Source organism: Mastigoproctus giganteus, chromosome 3 (genome assembly GCF_048544385.1).
Source record: "Mastigoproctus giganteus isolate SK-2022 chromosome 3, ASM4854438v1, whole genome shotgun sequence".
Taxonomy (NCBI): Eukaryota; Metazoa; Arthropoda; class Arachnida; order Uropygi; family Thelyphonidae; genus Mastigoproctus; species Mastigoproctus giganteus.
The window spans coordinates 222,381,391-222,401,584 of record NC_143577.1 but is presented as its reverse complement, the minus strand read 5'-3'; the positions used below and the strand labels follow the sequence as shown (position 1 = coordinate 222,401,584).

At 37.6% G+C, this 20,194-nt stretch overlaps 1 protein-coding gene across 3 annotated transcripts; it reads right to left on the bottom strand.

Annotated features, from left to right (window-relative positions):
- Nucleotides 1-1,744: 1,744 nt before the first annotated feature.
- Nucleotides 1,745-19,607, bottom strand: LOC150088774 (calcium-activated chloride channel regulator 3A-1-like). Of its 3 annotated transcripts, none has more exons than XM_090369638.1 (14): nucleotides 19,229-19,607; nucleotides 9,470-9,639; nucleotides 9,056-9,356; nucleotides 8,777-8,883; nucleotides 8,485-8,655; nucleotides 8,221-8,351; nucleotides 7,959-8,070; nucleotides 7,129-7,356; nucleotides 6,137-6,457; nucleotides 5,732-5,989; nucleotides 5,356-5,623; nucleotides 5,108-5,245; nucleotides 4,087-4,374; nucleotides 1,745-3,919 (listed from the first exon to the last, which is right to left on the bottom strand). In XM_090369638.1, exons 2-14 carry the CDS (start codon nucleotides 9,632-9,634, stop codon nucleotides 3,381-3,383), a joined length of 3,027 nt encoding a protein of 1,008 aa, XP_090225764.1. In that variant the 5' UTR covers nucleotides 9,635-9,639; nucleotides 19,229-19,607; the 3' UTR covers nucleotides 1,745-3,380. The 3 variants fall into 3 exon arrangements, with proteins under 3 accessions (XP_090225764.1, XP_090225766.1, XP_090225765.1); XM_090369640.1 differs by having other exon boundaries at nucleotides 19,234-19,607; XM_090369639.1 differs by lacking the exon at nucleotides 19,229-19,607 and adding an exon at nucleotides 18,334-18,423.
- Between the last annotated feature and the right edge of the window lie 587 nt (nucleotides 19,608-20,194).

Genomic DNA, 20,194 nt, shown 5'->3' with positions numbered 1-20,194 from the left:
ACAGTGTTGCGCTGTATGACCGTAAGCTAAACATTGAAAGCATTTTGAGACAATTGTAAATTTTCTGTACTTATGCGAGTTACTTGTAACCGAGGAAGATCCTGTCTTTATCAAAATGTTTCAACACCCCAAGACTGAAGCCAATGACAGTTAATTTATTTTTTTGACCCATAATTGAATCTAAAAGTTGCCTCAAGCTTTATTTCTTCTAATGTAAATCCACAACCTTAAGATTCTTATAGTAAATGTCTTGCGTCATTTCGTCCTTAGTATATTCTTTGGGTATGTCATAGATGGGAACCGTCGGATTAGATAACTTTGATTTGTCAAACGACAGCCCAACATCTTGTAGGGATGGAGAACTAAAAGTTTATTTAATTCATTACTGTTTGCAGCTTAAAGCAATACACATTTGTCTCTAATTATTCTAATGTTCTTCTTTCGAATGCCTTTGTGTTCCTTTTTTGAAGAGTCCGTAATAGAGTTTCTAACTTCCTGACTAGATGTTAATTGGGACTCTTCAGATGGACGAAGTATAACTACATTATTAGTAACCAAATTGGACTGGCTTTTAACTCTATCTGAATACTTAACCGGTGTCAATTGACCCGACATTATCTGGTCAAAGTGATTGGCTTTTATTTGGAGCTCCTCTGACTTCGCCTTCAACTTTTCAATAATTAATGTAGTGACAATAGCTTCCATGTCACTCCATAATCCCTATATGAAATTTGAAGCTACCTTAGTTACCTTGTTTCGCCTGACAAAAAATCGCCCAACGATTTCTTAAGTTTCTTCACCATGGGGTGTATCACAGCAGACTCAGAAAAACCACTGATAGATACATTAGTATTTACAAGCTGGGCTTGCTTCTGCACAGCTGGCAGTATGTACATCTGTAGTGTCTATAATAGCTGCAGGTGTACTGATGTTAACTTCAGTATTACGTTCATTATCAACTTTTTTGTGGTTGATCGCCATAGATCCTTGATCACACCTGGAGTGGGTAGCTTTAAATTATTCGCCCCTACAAACATTAGGTTGTGATTCCGTGACTCTAGAAGGTAAAGGAGGAGACTCACCAACCTCATCCTCAGAGGTAACGGTGTGTTCACCAACATCCATAATTAAAATTAATTCAAACTAAGTGCCGTGTGAGTGTAAGAAATAATACAAGACATGTCATATAACTATTATCAATTGACTTGCCGTGAAAGAAAAAAAAGGAGTTTATTTTTATATTATGCAAGCCTTCAACACAGCACCAAAATCCAGTAATCAGGAGTTGTCCAACTGAATGTTATTGGGAAAATAATTGATGGTTTGGTGGATCAGTTCTTAACCACCATCTTATATTCACTACCATTAACGCCCTTACAGGAAGCTGCTGAAACATTAAGGATAGCGCTGACACGATATCCTTGGCTGGTCTTGGTGTATCTAATAAACTGACCACTCAGTGTACACGCAGTTGAATCTATGCGCTGAATTAACTTCTCTATTTCGGATAACAGCAAGCTAATTCAGTCATCTATGGAGAAATCCCTGTCTCTTCTCAGGCCTTTACTGGACCTGGTTGTACGTTGGAGAGGGATTTATTGGCGCAAGGGCTGCTATGACCAAACTGCGTCTGGTTGTACGATGGCTTCGCCAATGATTGTATATGTGTGAGTAAGAATGTCATTTATAAAGAAGGAAACAAACACATATTTAATAGAAAATGCGATTTTATTCAATTGGCACCAAAAAAGTTCAGCATGTGAAATTAATAACCTACATGTGTTCACATACAAGGACCTATTAAAAAGTTGCTGAGTGTACAGAATAACTAGTATCTCGTTATGTTACACAGGCCAGCAGTTTTGTTTTTCTTTGTTTATATAGAAACCAATGAAATATTCACTCTATTGCTTTGTCATCTTTCTTATTTACGAAACTTAAAACACACTAACAACTAAAGTTCTCACTATCTGAAAGGAAGTGATTTTAATGCCAAGGCAATGCTGGCATTACCTAAGCCCATATTGCTCTCTGTATATTGTCTGTAAATTGCGTGTGTTCTGAGGTTGATTTTCTCTTTGCTGGAAGAAAAACTCAAAAAACCATGCTACCCCTCGCCTCAGACCGACTAACTTGGCCACGTTGTGAAAAAGGTCCATAAAAATTCCCAAGTCGTCGAGGGACTCGAACTCAGGTCTTTTCCATCCGCTGTGGGGAGGATGGAGATTCTACCAACTGTCCTATCCACGAGGGTGGGCCATAATGACTGTCTTGGATAGAATGTGTTAAGATATATTTTATGGTCCTCGCAAAGTTAGTGGACAAGGTGTAGAAAAATCTTAGACAATTTGTGTTGGACGGTTATATGCTGACCTATATTAGATGTGTTTGGTATGATGGCAAAATTGCAGTGTTTTAATGGGCCCTCCTTATATAGTGATAAATTGTAACCATGAAAGAAAAGTTAACAAAGACATGGCACAGTAACAATAGTTTGTTATACAGACAAAGAAAGTTCTTCTCAAGGAAGAACTTTCTTTGGCACTCGACACTGGCAATGAACTTAATAAAATCATAAATATTTTATATTTTTATACTTACATAGCAAGAAAGATCTGAAAACCAAAGCTTAAAAAACATTGTTTTCACGCCTTTCTATAGTTTTGCAACGCTGATTTCAAAAACGATATACATTTTGTTCCATCGGATCAGGATTTTTTCCCATTAGAAAAAAGGAATTTTCCTACGATCAAAATTTATTTTAAATTAAAAAAATAAGGGGTTTTTTGGATGTGACTGTGGTAATTAGCATCGTGTTAACATTTCACCTTTCCTGATACCTAAAAGGTGGAATGTCTTAAAGGTCTGTTCTCCACAGACTTCAAGCATAGGACACAGACTTTTCAAATCATCCGAAGAACTGAAGAGAAATGGGCTATAGATCAGACGGTCTGCACGTGGTTATAATCAATCCTTCCCCGTACGTTGTGGAAAAGGCGAGGGTTCGAATCCCGTTAATGTCATGTCACATTAATTATAATCTACAACGGATAAAAAAAGATTACAATAATATCACAGTAAGTACAAAAAAACAAAGGACAAAAGTGTATAAACTACACCTTAAATCAGTAATGTATAAGGACTTACACGGTGTACAAAAACCTTATATTACACACTATTTGAGGAACAACCCAAAATGATGGAAAAAAGTGGAATCATTTTTGGATTCAGCACATAACATCTGTGAACATAAAGACAATAAAACAAACCAGTGTAATCAATTTTAAGTTAACTTATCTACAGTAATTACAACTTATTTTAAATGTTACCATTCACCACACTGAACTTCATGTCTAAATCCATCCTGGTCTTTATAAAAATCACTGATAATCAAGTTCGATCGGTGTCAATTCGCTCTTGGAACGTGCACGAAATCCCCATACAATTCTCCTCTTCCTTTGACGTTCACAAATCAGTGCTCCAACTAATATGCACACTACTAAGAAAACGAATACTAATGCTCCAATCAAGATGGACGTTGATGCTGAAAAGGCATTTGAGCTGCTTTCGGGAACATATCCAATATGAACACCTACGATGTTCGATAGTCCACTAACAGCTATAGGGCTTCTACTAAAGCCCTTAGGGTCGCGTTCTTCGCCATATTTATAAACTCTGACGGCGACGTAGAAGTCTGTGGTACCTGTGGAGTTGTTAGTTTCAAGAAACGACTCATCCATTACCACATTAAAATACTCTCTTTCACCATATGTTTTCACTCTATAGATATTTCCCTTTAATCCGTATTCCTTAAGTTTATAAATATAATTCCACTCTGCATACTTGGGATTGTAACAATTATTAAAATCGTTGATCAATTTTTCTTTCTGCTCACTAATTCGAAAATCGATATATCCATCTGAAACAAAAGAAACCATCATGAGAATATTGAATACAATAGTCTATAAGCTGTCCTGTCCTCTAGCAAAGATATGGAAACTAATTATTATTTACCTATGATAAATATATAATAAAAATAAAATACAGTAATTTTTAAACCATTTTACCAATAACTTTACAACTTACCGTACATAAAGTCATCAGGAGTTGTCCAACTGAATGTTATAATTTCTCCAGAAGTCACTTTAGTCACTCTTAGATCTGTGATCCTGATGGCTTGGAGGTGGTTGAGTAGCGATTCGTTTTTAATTTGAAGTTCAAAATGTGAATAAGCTACCCGACTAAATTTCTTCAGTGGTTCTCCAAGATCCGTTTGGGATTCGTCAATCAACTGAAACAATTCAATATCATTTGTCTGATCCACTTCAAAATCGCTGACACTGAAGTTTGCCGAAGGATTTCCATCAGGCCGATCTACAAGATAAATCACATAAGCTTAAACAGCACTTGACAACCAAAATTTCTTTTATAAATAAAACATAATTTCAAAACTTCTGATTTATTTTCCTGAGTACTATATAAAGTTTGAATTAACACCTTTTATTCATTGGAAAGCTACCACCGAAAATGATATTCAATTTTTAAATTATTTCTTAGTAGTTCTTTATTTCAAAGATCAAGAATTATTATCTCCTTTCAGTTGAGGTGAGTCATACATGAGTCGCAAGGCCACATTTTTAGCTGTTGCAAAGATTTCAGTGGTTAGTGAATTTTGCAATTGATTTTTATAAAAGTATATTTATTTAAGCATCCACACATGGGATTATGTGATGGGACTACTGGTCATTCTTCCTGGAACAATGAATCCGATGCGGTGCACTATATTCTCGATAGCCCACTAACAGCGACTGTGGTAACAGTGACTACATTTCAAGACAGACGTCCAACAGCTTCACTGGTCTACCCAGAATATTAGCCTTAGCCTCATTGAATACTTTTGGGATGAACTGGAACGTCGGATTCAGGTCAAGCCAATACACCTTCAATCAATAACTGAATTGACCGAAATACCGTGTTTCTGTTATTATTCAGATAACAGAAACACGGTTAATTTGGCCCGCTGATGTTATTTGATACACTAGAGCTAAAAAGTAGAGGTTCATTACAAGCTAACTGCATATATCATGCTTATTGAAATTACGGTTACCTTCCATATCTCTCAGTCTGGATTTACCGAGAACAGCGTTATCACCACGGACGAGAATGAATACATTGTACCTGCCAGAACCATTGAAATGAGAGAAGGGAGCAGAATAAACCCCATCATTCTTCCTGATGTCGCTACCTAGAAAGAAAATATTCAGTTTGAGCTAGTGCTAGCGCTGTTTCACAGTTCCAAATTCTAAACAGAGTGTACATTTATGTGTGTCGCATTGTATGGTGTACAATTCTTACCTCCTCCATTGTCGTAGAGAAAAAAATGTTTCTCAGACCCATCTGGTAGTGAGATTTTTGCGGATACATTTGCTCCCAGGACACTACTGGGACCTTTGGTAACCTGTGCAAATATAAGCACTTGTTGAGGTTGAGTTATCGCAGTCTGATTAACCCAAGCCCGTATTCGAACTGGTTCTACCGCGGCTACGATGTCAGTCTTCACTGTAATATTCATCGTGATGTTTGTAGGGAAGTCCTGTCTACACTCTACGTCTATCTGGTAAACCTGCGAAAAGAAATGAGTGGTTAATAGGGTAGCGGAATTTACATCTGTTGTTGAATCACTATACTAGGGATTCAATGAAATAGCATTTTCAGAAGCAACAGTTCTTACTTGCTCTGCTTTTGTGTAGACAAATGAATCCACGTTCATATAAATATCTTCAGAAATATTTGGGACAATTTCACTTGGATTATCCACATTAGCCAAGGTAAAAGGTTTAATCTCGCCAGTAGTAAGAAAAAAATTCAAACGAAGGTGCATTAAATTTGAAAAACGCAAAGTGATCTCTTTTTTTATGAGTCCTTCTTCGAGGTCGATGGGAATTGAGAGTTTTCTTTGCGCATCCAAATAAAAGGTTTCTTCAGCTAACTGAAAGAAATCAGAGAGAACCTTTAAAACCTTCAAAACACATACAAAAAATAAATAAATAAATAACCATGATTAAATTAATTCATCAAAATATTTCATGCAAAAGAATAAGCAAAAATTCACGTTACATCAAAGTTATTCACTCACCTTTATTTCCTCCTCTTCTGGATATTTCTGTAGCTCTACAATCTCTTTCAATGCATCGCTGAGTTCAGAGCTGTTCACAGATGTGTTTCTTACTACAAAGCTCAATCCACCTGTAGCTTCACTGAGACTTTTAAGATTCTCTGCACCAATCTCACCAATGGCTATGGTGTGTAAGACAACCCTCCATTTTACTAATTCTTCCATTGCCTTAGAAACTGGTATGACATCGTTCAGATGCCCAGGGGAATTCATTGTGTTGCTACCATTGGTGACTAGGATGACTATGCCACCTTCTGGTGAAATATTATCCGTCTTGAGCATCTACAGAGACAAAAAATTAATTATGTTACCAAACCGTCTATCATTCATTTTAATAAAAATTATTATTAATTAATAATCTGAAACAGTTATTCAACGAAGTGAAATACATATTACAGTAGCCGAGTGGACAGGAGCGAGAGAACAATACCATGAGCTTTTTGAGTGGACCAGGGTTCAGGCGCGTGACTGCTAAATACGATTAATGTTTGTATTGATAATTTATAGTAAACTCCACTGACCTGGTGGTAGTCAGAGTATAAACAAGGGTCCATTTTTGCAGGTTGCCCTGCAAAAATGGACTCTTGACTTGGACTTGTCTACTTGGCCAACTGAAGTGAAGGACTTGAAGCATCTGAATGTAACTGGGCACTTGTAGAATGAGCTTTTCTGAGTAGCAATGACTGTGGGAAACAACTGAGTAAACAAGGTCCAGTGTCCTTGCAGCACGCATTTTTGACACTTCATTGAGTCTATGCTATGACGAATCCAAGCTGTCTTGAGGGCAAAAAGGGGACTTACTCGCTATTAGGTAGATGTCCCTAATAAACTGGCCACTCAGTGCATAGTTCTAAGTCATCTTATGAACTTTATGAATTGTCTCCAATTCTAACTTTTGAATTACCCTATTTAAAAGGATGCTGAAAATAACAATATATTTAACTATTACTTACTTTTACGCTGCTGGTCAATGCATTTCCTACAAAGGAAGAGTTAGCTCCTTCTATTGATGGTATAAACTTTATCATTTGTTGTCTGTCAACTGTTGGTCCTATCGTTTCCATAAGCGTACTCCGACTGGCTGTTCGATCAAAGGTTACAATGCTTATTTCAGAATAATATGGAAGCATTCTTTCGATCATGTCACTAGCAGAATTCTTGATATGTGGCAGAACTTCACCCTGCAATGCAAAAAGCTTCAGTGTAAGAAAATAATATACATTCAATTCAGACCGACATCTGCATGAAGTGTAATCACCGATATTCCAGTCGCCAATGAAATACAATCACTCCTTTCTCCAAAGGTGGGGAGAAAATCGTCCCAACGTAATAAAAAGGAAGTTAAGCCACTACTGCATAACTGTTCCTAGAATGGCAAAAGGTTTTTGAAAGAAAGAGACTTTATCCTTCTTTGAATACCAAATCTCTGCATCTCAAATCCACCGACCATATGTGGAATGAGGTCAAACAGCCTGTATGATATGCAAGTTCCAGTGGGGAACCTTCTGAAAGTAGCATGATAGATTACACTTCTGGACGTGCTGTCAGTGGCTGATCGTATTTCAATGGCTACTGAGTGTACTTATAACATTATTCGTTTATTTTAATATTTAAAATAAATATTAAAAAAAATGAATTAAAATAAATTGGTATACACGCATATATATGCATAAATAATATTGATATAAATAAATTTATATATTAATATTAAAATAAACAAATGTATTTAAATTAAAATATTAATATTTAATTTGTTTTAAATGAATCATTTAAAGTCACATACCTCAGGATATTTCGAGATATCTATAGCTAAGACATAGCGTCCTCTAGTGACAGATTTTGGATACACTATTCGAAAATTAGGTAAAATATTGTCATTGGTTCCAAGAATTATCCTGCCAATATACAACAATAAAACATAATATTACTGAGTAACAATCACCAAAGTACATTTTGATTATATATATCGAAGGAAATCTTTTCGAGAATCAGTATTAAAGCCATCTGAAACCAATTTATTTATTTAATAAATGTCATCTACTCACCCGATATTGTTCAGGAAGTCTGGATGTCTATTGATGACCTCTTCTGTGCTGTTGTACTGACACTGGGTGTTGTGTTCGTTGGGGGCCCATATGTTGTGTTTTGAGTCTTCGCTGTCACAGAAATTCTTCACCTTTATGAAAACTGATCATTTATTTATGGAGAATAATAGACATTTCTATTTAACTCTAAAGTTTAAAACTAAAACCAACATATGAGGTCTCATCAAACACTAGTATGAATAATACATCAATAAAAGTACTTACTGTAGGTAAGAATGGGTTGTACATAATAGATGCATTAGCGACTGTAGACTCAACATCAGGAATGAACATACAATCTGAGTTAATCGGGTATTTTTCGGATAGCAGACATTTTTTTCCATTAGGTCGCCTTAACCATCCCTTGATGCCTTCCACACAGGTTGTAGGAAAGAACTGGGAAGGAATGAAAGAGAAATAGACATTTTTAAATCCTTCCAAAAAGATTTTTCTGTCAAAGAACTCTAAGACTTACCAAATTATAAAATTGTATCTAAACAAAATTATGAATCAGTACCTTTCCATCCCTTTGGTATACCACTGGATATAATGGATCTCCAGGCTTTCCATGCTCATCGAATACACCATATCGCAAATGGGCCCACTGGTGCACCAGCTGTCGACCTGATGAATAGGAGAAAAATTCAAATGTCATTGGTGAAAAGTCCTATCATAAACATTTCTCATAAATACAGTATATTCCATTGTTTCTCTACAGATAATCAGTCATCTAATAAGAGTACATTGGAAATTTCAAGTGATCATGCACAATTTGTAGTTGGAAAAACATGCGTACCTGAACTACCATATAGTTCTTTCAAAGAATCATCAGTTTTATTCAAGAATTTCGGGGTTAGATGAATATATTGTCCAGGTTTTCCGCAGCTTTCAGGTTGGAGTGTATAGGGAGTGTCTCCATAGAGACAGTTTGGTGGACTCACTCTGATTGCAGCTTCTTTCAAATAGTCCATCTTACTGGTAATTATATAATCGTCTTTCTTCGTCCATGTATTGGGCAAAGCTATTGTAATATTTCTGAAAAATACACGTCCTTTGGTAGCTTCAAATAAATACTTCGAGGCATCGTTAAACATTCTCTGAAATATAACAGAAAATTAAATTTAGTTACAAGGAAATATTCAGCGATATTTATCTCAAGCACAAATATTCTCAATAAATACTCAACCAGAAGCAGAGAATATTGATATACCTTGATGGAATCCACTAAATATTTATCCTCTGGAATCCTCCTATCGATGGCAACCAGGATATCTTCATAGCCATGGTTATTAAGTCTTATTTTATAACTGAGCACTGAACTCGAAAGGGCAATTGCAGCCAGAACCTGCACCATCCAGGTCGCTACTGTTGTCATGATAACTGGAAAAATTTAAGTCAGTTTTTCTCAATGGACACTTGAATTATATTCAGATAAATAATGCTTTCAGTATTAGTAGGCAAAAAATTTTCTATAAACCTCAGTGTTTTATTGTTTACTGAGCTGTGTTCTTGAAATTCAGATAGAGTTTTAGCGATTCTGTACTTTTTAATAATTTTTCTAAAACTACCGATGTGACAGACAACAGTTGTACTTAAAATATGAAATAAAAAAGGGGGGGGGGGGTTAATTTAGCTTTTACATTTTCGTCTGCTTTACTTAATTAAAGGTGTGCATCTTTATAATGGGTGTCATGAATTCCTTTAAATCTACAAATCTATTAGAATTGAGCAACAGATTTGTTGCTCAACTCCGAGTACAAATTTCAAGAAATCTTGACTGATTCCAATGAGAAATTAGAATAATGTTAGCTTCAGCTGGATCATCTATTTTAAATATGCTAGTCTATGAACTCTTTGACTGTCCTACAGGTGTTCAGGATTGCGACTTTTTGGAGTTCCTTGTATATGTTCTCTGGGAGAACTATTGCTGCTAGGATTTTGGATTACGGGACAGTAACAGTAATAGTAATAGTAATAGTAATAGAGGCATGCGATGCAAGAAAGCAAGCATATGAGCTTATATATGGCGCCTCCGTAGCCAGGTGCAGCAGTGCGTAGCACACGCTTCTTGATTAGACCGGGGTTCGAGCCCGTGACCACCAAATACGGAGGATGCGGAAAGGTCAGGGAATGACTACCGCATATCCCCTGAGCAATATGGCCTTAGTTGTTAATGCTCCTAAAAACCAAATAACAAACACACAATATGAGCTTATGTAGCATTAGCCAAAAAAAAATATATAATAATAATAATTTACACAGCCATTCCCTCTAAAAGTTTGTCCAGTTCCTACTTAAATTTATTTAAGCTATCAACTTCCACAACAACAGATGAGAGTTTGTTCCAGCAATTAACCCCTCGCTGGCTAAAGACAAATTTCTGCACATCTATTCTACAACTGACTTTCCTCAATTTTAATTTATGCCACCTTAGGTTCGTAAGCTGATCAAGTGGAAGAATCCCATTAGAATTCAGCGTGCTCAACCCATTTAATGGCTTATACACTTCACTCAGATCACCTGCGAGGTGCCTAGTCTCCAGCTGCTGCAATTTGCAGAATTTAAGCCTCTCTCGGTAAGGGGATCCCTTCATTCCCCTCACCAATCTTGTTGCACTTCTCTGTACACGCTCAAGCAAATCTACATCCTTCCTAAAATGAGGCCTCCAGACCTGTACGCAGTTCTCAAGGCGTGACCTGACCATTGCCTTATAGAAAGGGATAATCACTTCCTTTTCACAGGTAGAAAAATTCCTGTATATCATTGACAAAGTCGATGACCTACTCATGCAGCCAGTCTGCATTGCTGAAAAAACTTCATATCTGACTGCACAATTATTCCGCCGTCTTTTTCATTTTCTACCACCTTGATTGTAGTACCACACAATCGGTACGTTCCTCTGGAGTTACTTCTACCAATATGCAGTATTTTGCATTTGTGAAAGTTAAATTTCGGTTGCCACTTCTCAGCGCATCTGCCCTAATTATCTAGATCCTGTTGCAGTAGCACACTGCCATCACTGTCATTAACAACCCTGCCAACCCTTGTATCATCTCCAAACTTCGACACTAAGCCTGATATACCTCCATCAATATGCTTGATAAATATACAAAACAACAGTGGGCCCAACACCGGACACTGTGGGACTCCACTAATAACATTAGCCCACGAAAAGCAGCGTCCTTTGATTACCATTCTCTGTCTTCTCCCACTCAACCATCCCTTCATCCATTGTAGCAACTTACCCTTAATACCATTCTGCTCCAATTTGTACAGTACTCTTTCATTCGCAACAGTGTCAAAAGCTTTCCTGAAATCCAAATATGTTATCAAAATTATTTTTTGCATCCAGTTCCTTTCTAACCACATCATAATATCCTATCAAATTTGTCAGACAAGACTTTCCCTTAACAAACCCATGCTGTGTCTGAATTATTGCTGCAGTCTTGTCTAGATGATCCTGCAATGCATCTTTAACCAGTGACGCCATTATTTTACCCGGAACAGAAGTTAAACTAACTGGTCTGTTATTACTCGTGTCACCCTTCGAACCTCCTTTGTGAATTGGGGATACATTTGCACATCTCCAGTCCGTGGGGACCTCCACTGAGTCCAAGGACGCTCTCATAATTATGGCTAAGGGTTTGCTTAGTTGCTTTGCCGCCTCCTTTAATATAACTGAATAGATCCCATCCACCCCAGGTGCCTTTCTTATGTTTAACTTCAACAATTTCTCCTCCACTTTGCTCTCAGTTATTACAAAATCATTAAGTACCCTGCTACAATTTGATAACCGTCCGCCATTTTCAAACCTTAATAACTCCTCACGTGTGAATGTAGATGCAAAATAATCATTCAGTTTGTTTGCTGTCTAAGCAGGATCATCAACAGTCGAACCATCGATATCAAGTGGACCAATTAGATTCATCCCCTTCCTTTTAGAGTTTATATAAGTAAAGAAATATTTGCTGTTTTTCTTAGCATATTTTGCCAAAGATTTCTCGTAATCTGCCTTCGCCTGCCTAACATCCTTTGTGACCTGATTACAGACTAGCTTATATCTGCCACAGGCTTCTGCGTCACCTGATAATTTATATGCATCCCATGCATTTTTCTTCTCTGTTACGAGTGTCATTAGATAACCATTTAGGCCTAAACCTTGAACAATATTTCTTAATCGGTATGAAAAGTCTATAGCTTCTACGATTAATTCCTTAAATGCCTCCCACTTAGAATTTGCTGTTGGCAACATCACCAGTTGGTCCCACTGTATAGAATTTAAAAATTGTCGAGACCATTGTATTCACCTTTACGGAAGCAATAACTCTTCCCTTTACCCCTAATGGTAGTTACCTCTTTGAGTAAATCACACCTCAGCACACTGTGATCACTGCCACCCAGTGGTTCCTTTATCTAAAAATTCTTAATGAATGAATAAACGCTGCTGATAATTAGATCAAGAATATTACTACCCCTGGTCGCCTCTCAAACATGCTGCTGCAGAAAACAATCATCCAATAAATCCACAAAAGTCTTGCTAGTGTGTGAGTGACCAATCCACAAGTTCCAGTCAATATCTGGGAAGTTAAAATCCCCCATTATAAGACATTCCGATTTACTGGCCCACTCTATTTCTCTGTATAATTGTTCATTGTACTCATTCGAGTCATTAGGCCTATAACACACTCCTACTCTTATTTTTGCTTTCGCAGTGCTTATGTCACACCAAACTGACTCAATAGTGCACTACCCATCTATGTTAACTGGATGCACTTCCTTTGATTTTTGTGTTTTTCTTAATTAACAGCATAACCCCTCCTCCCTTCCTACCCTATCTTTCTGTAGACGTTGTACTCTCCAAATTCCAGTTCTGCCCTGCTTATATCTGTGTGACACCACGTCTCTGATATCTCAACAACATCCGCCTTTGACGTCTTGACCAGCACTTCAGATTCATCAAATTTATTTACTATACTTCTAGCATTGGTATACATGCAAGTATACATGCACCTATTCCTATTCTCAGTTACCCTAACACATTCCATGTATTTATTTGTTTCATGATTACTGCCATCAGTCCCTGAAACCCCCAGCATCCCTCGCTCCAGGCCGTTGCTCATTCCAATAGTAGTAGTGCAAAAATCACCTTCACCCCTGCCTGCGGCTACTTTTAACCTTTTAGTCTGTGAATCCCCCCAAGATAGCAGTTTTCCGACCCACCTAACGCTACCTCGATAGCATCAGCAAACACTCTTGCACCCTTTCTATTTAAGGGATGGTCGTTACTTGTTGCATAAGTTACATCTCTTTCATCTCCTTTCTTAGGTCCGTGCTTCCTGATCGATCTTTTCCTCATGGGTTTTCTGAACGTTGCCAGAGTTGGGAACCGCTATACCGATCAGATAGGTAGCCTTTTTCTTCTTGTCGGCAAGAAGAAAAAGGTCAGTCTGCTGTGTGGGATCGTCTTGTCCATTATTATGGCGCGGTCCCAGTACAGCTTATGGGTTGGGGTCTCTAGTACAGCCTGAGGTTCGTATTTGTAATAAGGTGCACTTTTTTTGATCAACTGGTACATCCTTGCTCCCTGCTAACCCCTTCGGGGGTAGGATAAATGCAAATCTGTGCTACAGAAACAATACTGCAAACCTTTTATGGGTAGGATTCATGCTGACACCCAATTTAGGGTACGGGATCACTGCTGGCACTCAACTGGGTGCTAGATCAACACACAGGGTCACCTGCTCCTGCGACGTTTAATCCCCTTCCCTACCCCTACTTTAAATCCATGGTGGACTGTCTTCACTATTAGTCCAAATTTCTTTCACTCCACAGTCTGACCTCCTTCCTCTTTTATTCCCTGTGAACTCCTTCAACATTTTTTTTGTGGCCTTTGTCAGGAAGCTCAAGCGACTCTGGCAGAGGCCAGCCAGAGTGTGATGGGCAGCCTGGCTCACCTCCCAGTGGTGGTGGGCAACGTAGGGTCCCATTAGAGGCCCTGCAGCCAAGAAGCCTGAGAAACAACAGAACCCAACACAATACTATACACATACAACATGCCACACACATTTCTGGCATTTACAGAGTCCTGTAAACTTCACAAGAGTACAGTGGTACAGTTGTGGGAGACCACAGGTGGCGCCTTACCCTAAACACTATGCCACTATGGTATATCAGCGTCGTCTCGACACACCATTACAAAAAGAGCTCACCAAGACTGCCCGAAGGCTATGTCAGTCAGGAGAGACCGTAATATGGATCTTACAGCAAGACGGAACCTGGGTGGACAGTGCAATTTTCTCAGTTTGGTGTGATATAAGCCCTGGGAAAGGAAAAATTAGAACAGGTCTGAGTCACCTATAACACAGTCCTATTCTCATTTTTCGTTGTACTCATCACAGTCATTAGGTCACCTATAGATGACCTAATGACTGTGATGAGTACAACGAACTGATGAGTACAACGACTTTGATGAGTACAACGAACAACTGTACAGAGAAATAAAGAGCGCTAGTAAATCAGAATGTCTTAAAATTTTAACTTCCCAGATAATGACTGGAACTTGTGGATTGGTCACTCGCACACTACCAAGAGTTTTATGGATTTATTGGATGATTGTTTTCTAGAGCAGCATATTCGAGAGGCAACCAGAGGGAGTAATACTCTTGATCTGACTATCAGCAATGATCATTCGTGTATTAAGAATCTGTAGATAAAGGAACCAACAGGTGGCAGTGATCACAGTGTACTGATGTTGGATTTACATAAAAAAGTGTAACCACCATCAGGGGTAAAGGGAAGGGATTTTGTTTTCGTAAAGGTGACTACAGTGGTCTCAGACAATTTTTAAATTCTATACGGTGGGACCAACTGATGATGTTACCAACAGCAAATTCTAAATGGGAAGCATTCAAGGAATTAATCTTGGAAGCTAGTAGGCTTTTCATACCAACTAAGAAATACTCTTCAAGGTTTAGGCCGAAATGGATGTCAGATGAACTAATGAAACTCGTGGCACAGAATGCATATAAATCATCAGGCGACACAGAAGCCTATGGTACATCTAAGGTACTCTGTAGTCAATTCACAAAGGAGGTTAGGCAAGCGAAGGTAGATTATGAGATTTCTTTGGCAAAAGGATGCAAAAAAAAACAGAAAAGACTTCTTTACTTATGTAAACGCTAGAAGGAAGGAGATGAATCAGATTGGTCCACTTGATATCAATGGTTCGACTGTTGATGATCCTGCTTAGGTTGGTGACAAACTAAATGAATATTTTGCATCTACATCACACATGAGCAACATGGCGGGCAAGGCCATGTTGCTCAGTGTTTATTGTCTGTAAAATACATGTGTTTTTTTGGTCGATTTTCTGTTTTCTGGACGAAAAACCCGAGTTTCCGGGAAAAAAAAACAAAGCTACCCTCGATTGAGACCGAGTAACATGTTGTGAAAAATGTCCATAAAAATTCCTCCAGTCAATGTCAGGATTCGAACGCAGGTCTTTTCCACCCACTGTTGGGAGAACTGTGATCCAACCAACTGTGCTACCCACGAGTGCTGTAAGGAAGTGGAGGACAGAAGTTTATCAAACTCTTAACAGTGAGCTAAATGATTTTGTAATAACTGAAAGCGAAGTATAGGAGAAATTGTTGAGGTTAAACATAAGAAAGGCACCTGGGTTGGATAGGATCTATCCACTTATTTGAAAGGAGGCAGAAAAGAAAGTAAGCACGCCATTAGGCCTTAATTATATCAGCATCTTTTGACACAGAGGAGATCCCCACGGACTGGAGACATGCTAATGTATCCCCAATTCACAAAGGGGTTCAAAGGGTGACACGAGTAATTACAGACTTGCCAGTTTAACTACTGTTTCGGGGAAATTAATGAAGTCACGGGTTAAAGAAGCATTGCAGGTTTATCTAGACAAGACCGCAGTTATAGTTCAGACACATCGTGGGATTGTTAAGGGGAAGTCTTGTCTGACCAAATTGATTGGATACTATGATGTGGTCACAAAGGAACTAAGGCGACAACTGAAGTTTAACATTGACAAATGCAAAGTACTGCATATGGGTAGCAGTAATCCCAGAGGAACGTACCAACTGTGTGGTACTACACTGAGGGTAGTGGAGAAAGAAAAAACCTGGCGAAAATTGTGCAGTGATATATGAAGTTTTCTGGCATTGCAGACAGGCTGCAAGAGCAGCTTATGGGGTCTTGCCAATGATATACAGGCTAGCAGGGATAAGAAGGTAATTATCCCATTGTATAAGACAACGGTCAGGCCCACATCTTGAGTACTGTATACACGTCTGGATTTTAAGAAGAATGTAGAGCTGCTGGAAACGAGTACAGAGAAGGGCAACGAGATTTTTGAGGGGAATAAAGGGTTGCTCTAACCAAGAAAGGCTTAAATTCTGCAAATTGCAACATCTGGAGACTAGTCAACTGCGAGGTAATCTAATTGAGGTGTATAAGGCCTTGAATAGTTGGAGCAAGCTCAATGCTGATGGGATTCTTCCTCTTGCTCAGATCACACACCTGAATGTGCATAAATTCAAATTGAGGAAAGCCAGTTGTAGAATAGATGTGTAGAAATTTGCCTTTAGCAAACGGGTAATTGATTGCTGGAACAAACTTCCATCTGTTGTGGAAGTTGATAACTTAAATAAATTCAAGGAAGAACTGAACAAACTTTTGGAGCTAATGGGTGGGTGAAATGGGAAGGATTTTTTTTTTTTTTTTTTGGCTGATGCTGTATAAGCTTGCATCATATGTCTCTCTTCTTCTTCTTCCAGTCACATAGCAGATCGTGCTATACCAGCAGCATCGCAAAGTCTCGTGCCCAGAAGTTCACTAATCCCATCCTTCCACCTAGTTGCAGGTTTTCCTCTGCACCTCTTCCCCTCGGTTTTTCCTTCCATTATATTCTTCAACAGAAAGTTTTCCCTTCTTAGTATATGACCAAAAAACCTGAGTTTTATTCTGTTGATGCTATGAAGAAGAATTTTAGGCCTGCCCATTTTATTCAATACTCACTCATTTGTTCTTCGATCCAAGTAAGAAATACGCAGTATTCTCCTGTAACACCACATTTCAAATGCCTCAATTTTTTTCCTGTAAATTCTTTTCAGATTCCATCTTTCACATCCATAAGTGGCAACTGGAAAAATTAACGAATCAATGAATCTCAGTTTCGTCTTTAGGGGCAGATCATGATCTTTCCATAATTTTATCAGATCAGCGACAGTCACAATTTTTATTTATTCTTGACCCTAAGTAATCAAATTCATCAACTTCTTCGATATCTTGCCCATTAACCTTCACTTTACTGGAACCGAGATTATCACCATAACCAATCACCATAATTTTAGTTTTACACACATTCAGAAACAATCATTTTTTCTTACTTGGATGGGCACCAGTTTGATGAAACAGCCATTGATAATTTTGTCGGATCTTTAGAAAAGAAACTTGGACTCAGTTGGAGCAAAAGTTGAATGTTAATCACAATCAACTAACTTATATCCAGCAATACATAAACGAGTTTATAAATCAGAGAGAATTTTTCAATTAATTTTTAGTAGTGAAAGATTTCCTAATTGGCTTTTGTTTCTGTGTCTCTTTAATTTATTAACTAAATAATTCGTCACTAATTTGATATTCTTCTTAATCCTTAAAATTAAGTTTAAATAAAAATCCAATCTTTTTTTGAAGCTAACGTTTGAACAAATCAAATTAAAAAATTCATTCTGGGGACTTCAGCACCGATTCCTACGAATTGGTATATGCTATATATTTATCATGTCACAAGTCATGACCCTTACTCAATTACGAAACTAATTATTTCATTAATAATCCATAATATACAATTTAGTAAAACTCAACAGAAGCCGAACTCCTACAATGGCGGTTCAAACTTATCCTATCCGATTCCACCAGTGATTTCTATTTGGATAAACGAACTGAGGACACTACAATAACTTAAAATCGACAAAAAATGTTTTGCTCTTTCTCTTTACGATTTAATGAGGACATTTAGCAAAAAATAGTAACCTTACTGGTACTTACTCCGAGGTGTTATCAACAGTAATCCAAGACGAGTGTTATAATCACATATTAACAAGATAATTAAATGAAAAAATTGAATTCAAGACTAGCAAATATTCACAGTGATACACTTTGACCTGCCTTTCAATGTACACACTCGGTGGAGGTCTTAACTTATCTCCACAAGAGGGAAAACCTTGCTGAGTTAGTTACACAACATTCACGATCACGACGCAACAGTGTTTTATAGAGTGGCCGGAAGTTCAGGTTCTGTAAAATGTGACGTCCCCGGAAGGGATAGGTAGTTTCGGAAGATTGCCAAGAGAAGTCAGGTCATGAGCAATCCGTGAATTGGCTGTGTTGGAAACCGGTTTTGTCCAGGAGCCACAGTTAATTTATGATGTTTAGTTAATTCGTGATGTTTAGGTCTAATGAATTCGTTTTTAATCAAATAAAAAATAAATAATAATTGGCGGATTTCTATTAGTCCAATTTAACAAAATTTGGTATGGTCGATAAACCTTAAAATAGCCAAATATAAAATTTCTTGAACATCTGTTCGCTAGGAGTAGAGTTGTTACATGGGGACGGACGGACGAACATGGTGAAGATAACAGGAGCATTATGCATACATCATAACTTGCCTAAAAGCAGCTCACATGCTCTTGATGATTTTTACAAAAACAAAATTCTGTCTTAGGTATTCGGAATTCCGAATTTAGGATGATTACATCTTAATCATCCCAGATTTACAGAAATTAGGATAATTTCTGTAAATCTGGGTTTCCTCAGCTTTTAAAATTTTAATTTATATTTCATTAATTGTATTTTTATCCCATAATAATATTTTATCCCAATAGAAGTAAACGTGAAGTATCCAATATAAAATCAACAGGTATATTGAATCTAGACTTACCTCACCTAGCGAAATTTATAAATATCCCTGAAGCAAAGGGGGAAAGAAATACATAATCTTCATCATCACAAACACATCATTTCTGATTTCTAGTCCACTGTTTACATCGATTACAATGCGCGTCTTTCACTTACTGCTAAGACTCCTCCAAAGCACAAACCCGAGAAGCCTGTAAATTCTTTCTTCAAGGACACGTCGCTGCTGCTGTAGATTGTAACATTTCGCTTCGAAACCTAATCCATTTTAAACCGGCTTTTTGAACTGCAGAGGCAACGCAAAATAATTTATATTTTTGAAGTAAACTTTTAGTTTACTTCAAAAGTTCTTGAAAAGTTATTGAAAAGTTCTATAGCTATATTTCGGTTAAATACCTCTTCTTCAACTGCCTGCGTTTACCACCAGTACCATCTTTTAGTACGAAGTCTAGTAGGCCACATGATTACGAAGTCTCGACGTGCACGTCTGACTGACGTCACAACATTTGTAACTTGGATCCTTAGAAGTTTTAAAGGGAGTGTGTGATAGCCGGAATTGTTCTCCATGTCATCAATAAATGGCTCTGAGTGACTGGCTTCCTTCCTGGAATGGTAGAATTAAAAACAAAAGCGCTGTTTCTTTACACAGTTTTATAGATTGATCATAAAACCTAATCAGGTTATAAAAAATGTGGGCTTCAAATGGGATAATTGGCTAAACTATAGTGGAGGTTTCTTAGACCAAGTATCAATTATTGGTTTTAAAAAACAAAAAGTCAAAAATATTATATTATAAGTACTTAGTGGTGTACTTCAGATGATTTCAACGTCGTTGACAAGGGCCAACCGTCAAAATCAATCAAAATTCAGCAAAAAGTAAGGCCTCTGTTTCTAACATGAAATATACGTAGCACGTGGTAAAAAGATATCAGGCTTTTAGTTTATTGTTGATGCTCTGAAGTCATGTTAATCGTAATGGTAACGTATATAT

What these genes read in the sequence shown, in the direction of transcription:
- LOC150088774 (XM_090369638.1), bottom strand. Translation starts at nt 9,634, where the DNA reads ATGACAACAGTAGCGACCTGGATGGTGCAGGTTCTGGCTGCAATTGCC. An exon ending in ACAACCCATTCTTACCTACA is followed by an intron (nt 8,352 to 8,484) that starts GTAAGTACTTTT and finishes GTTTTCATAAAG; the next exon opens with GTGAAGAATTTCTGTGACAG. An exon ending in CAGAAGAGGAGGAAATAAAG is followed by an intron (nt 5,990 to 6,136) that starts GTGAGTGAATAA and finishes GATTTCTTTCAG; the next exon opens with TTAGCTGAAGAAACCTTTTA.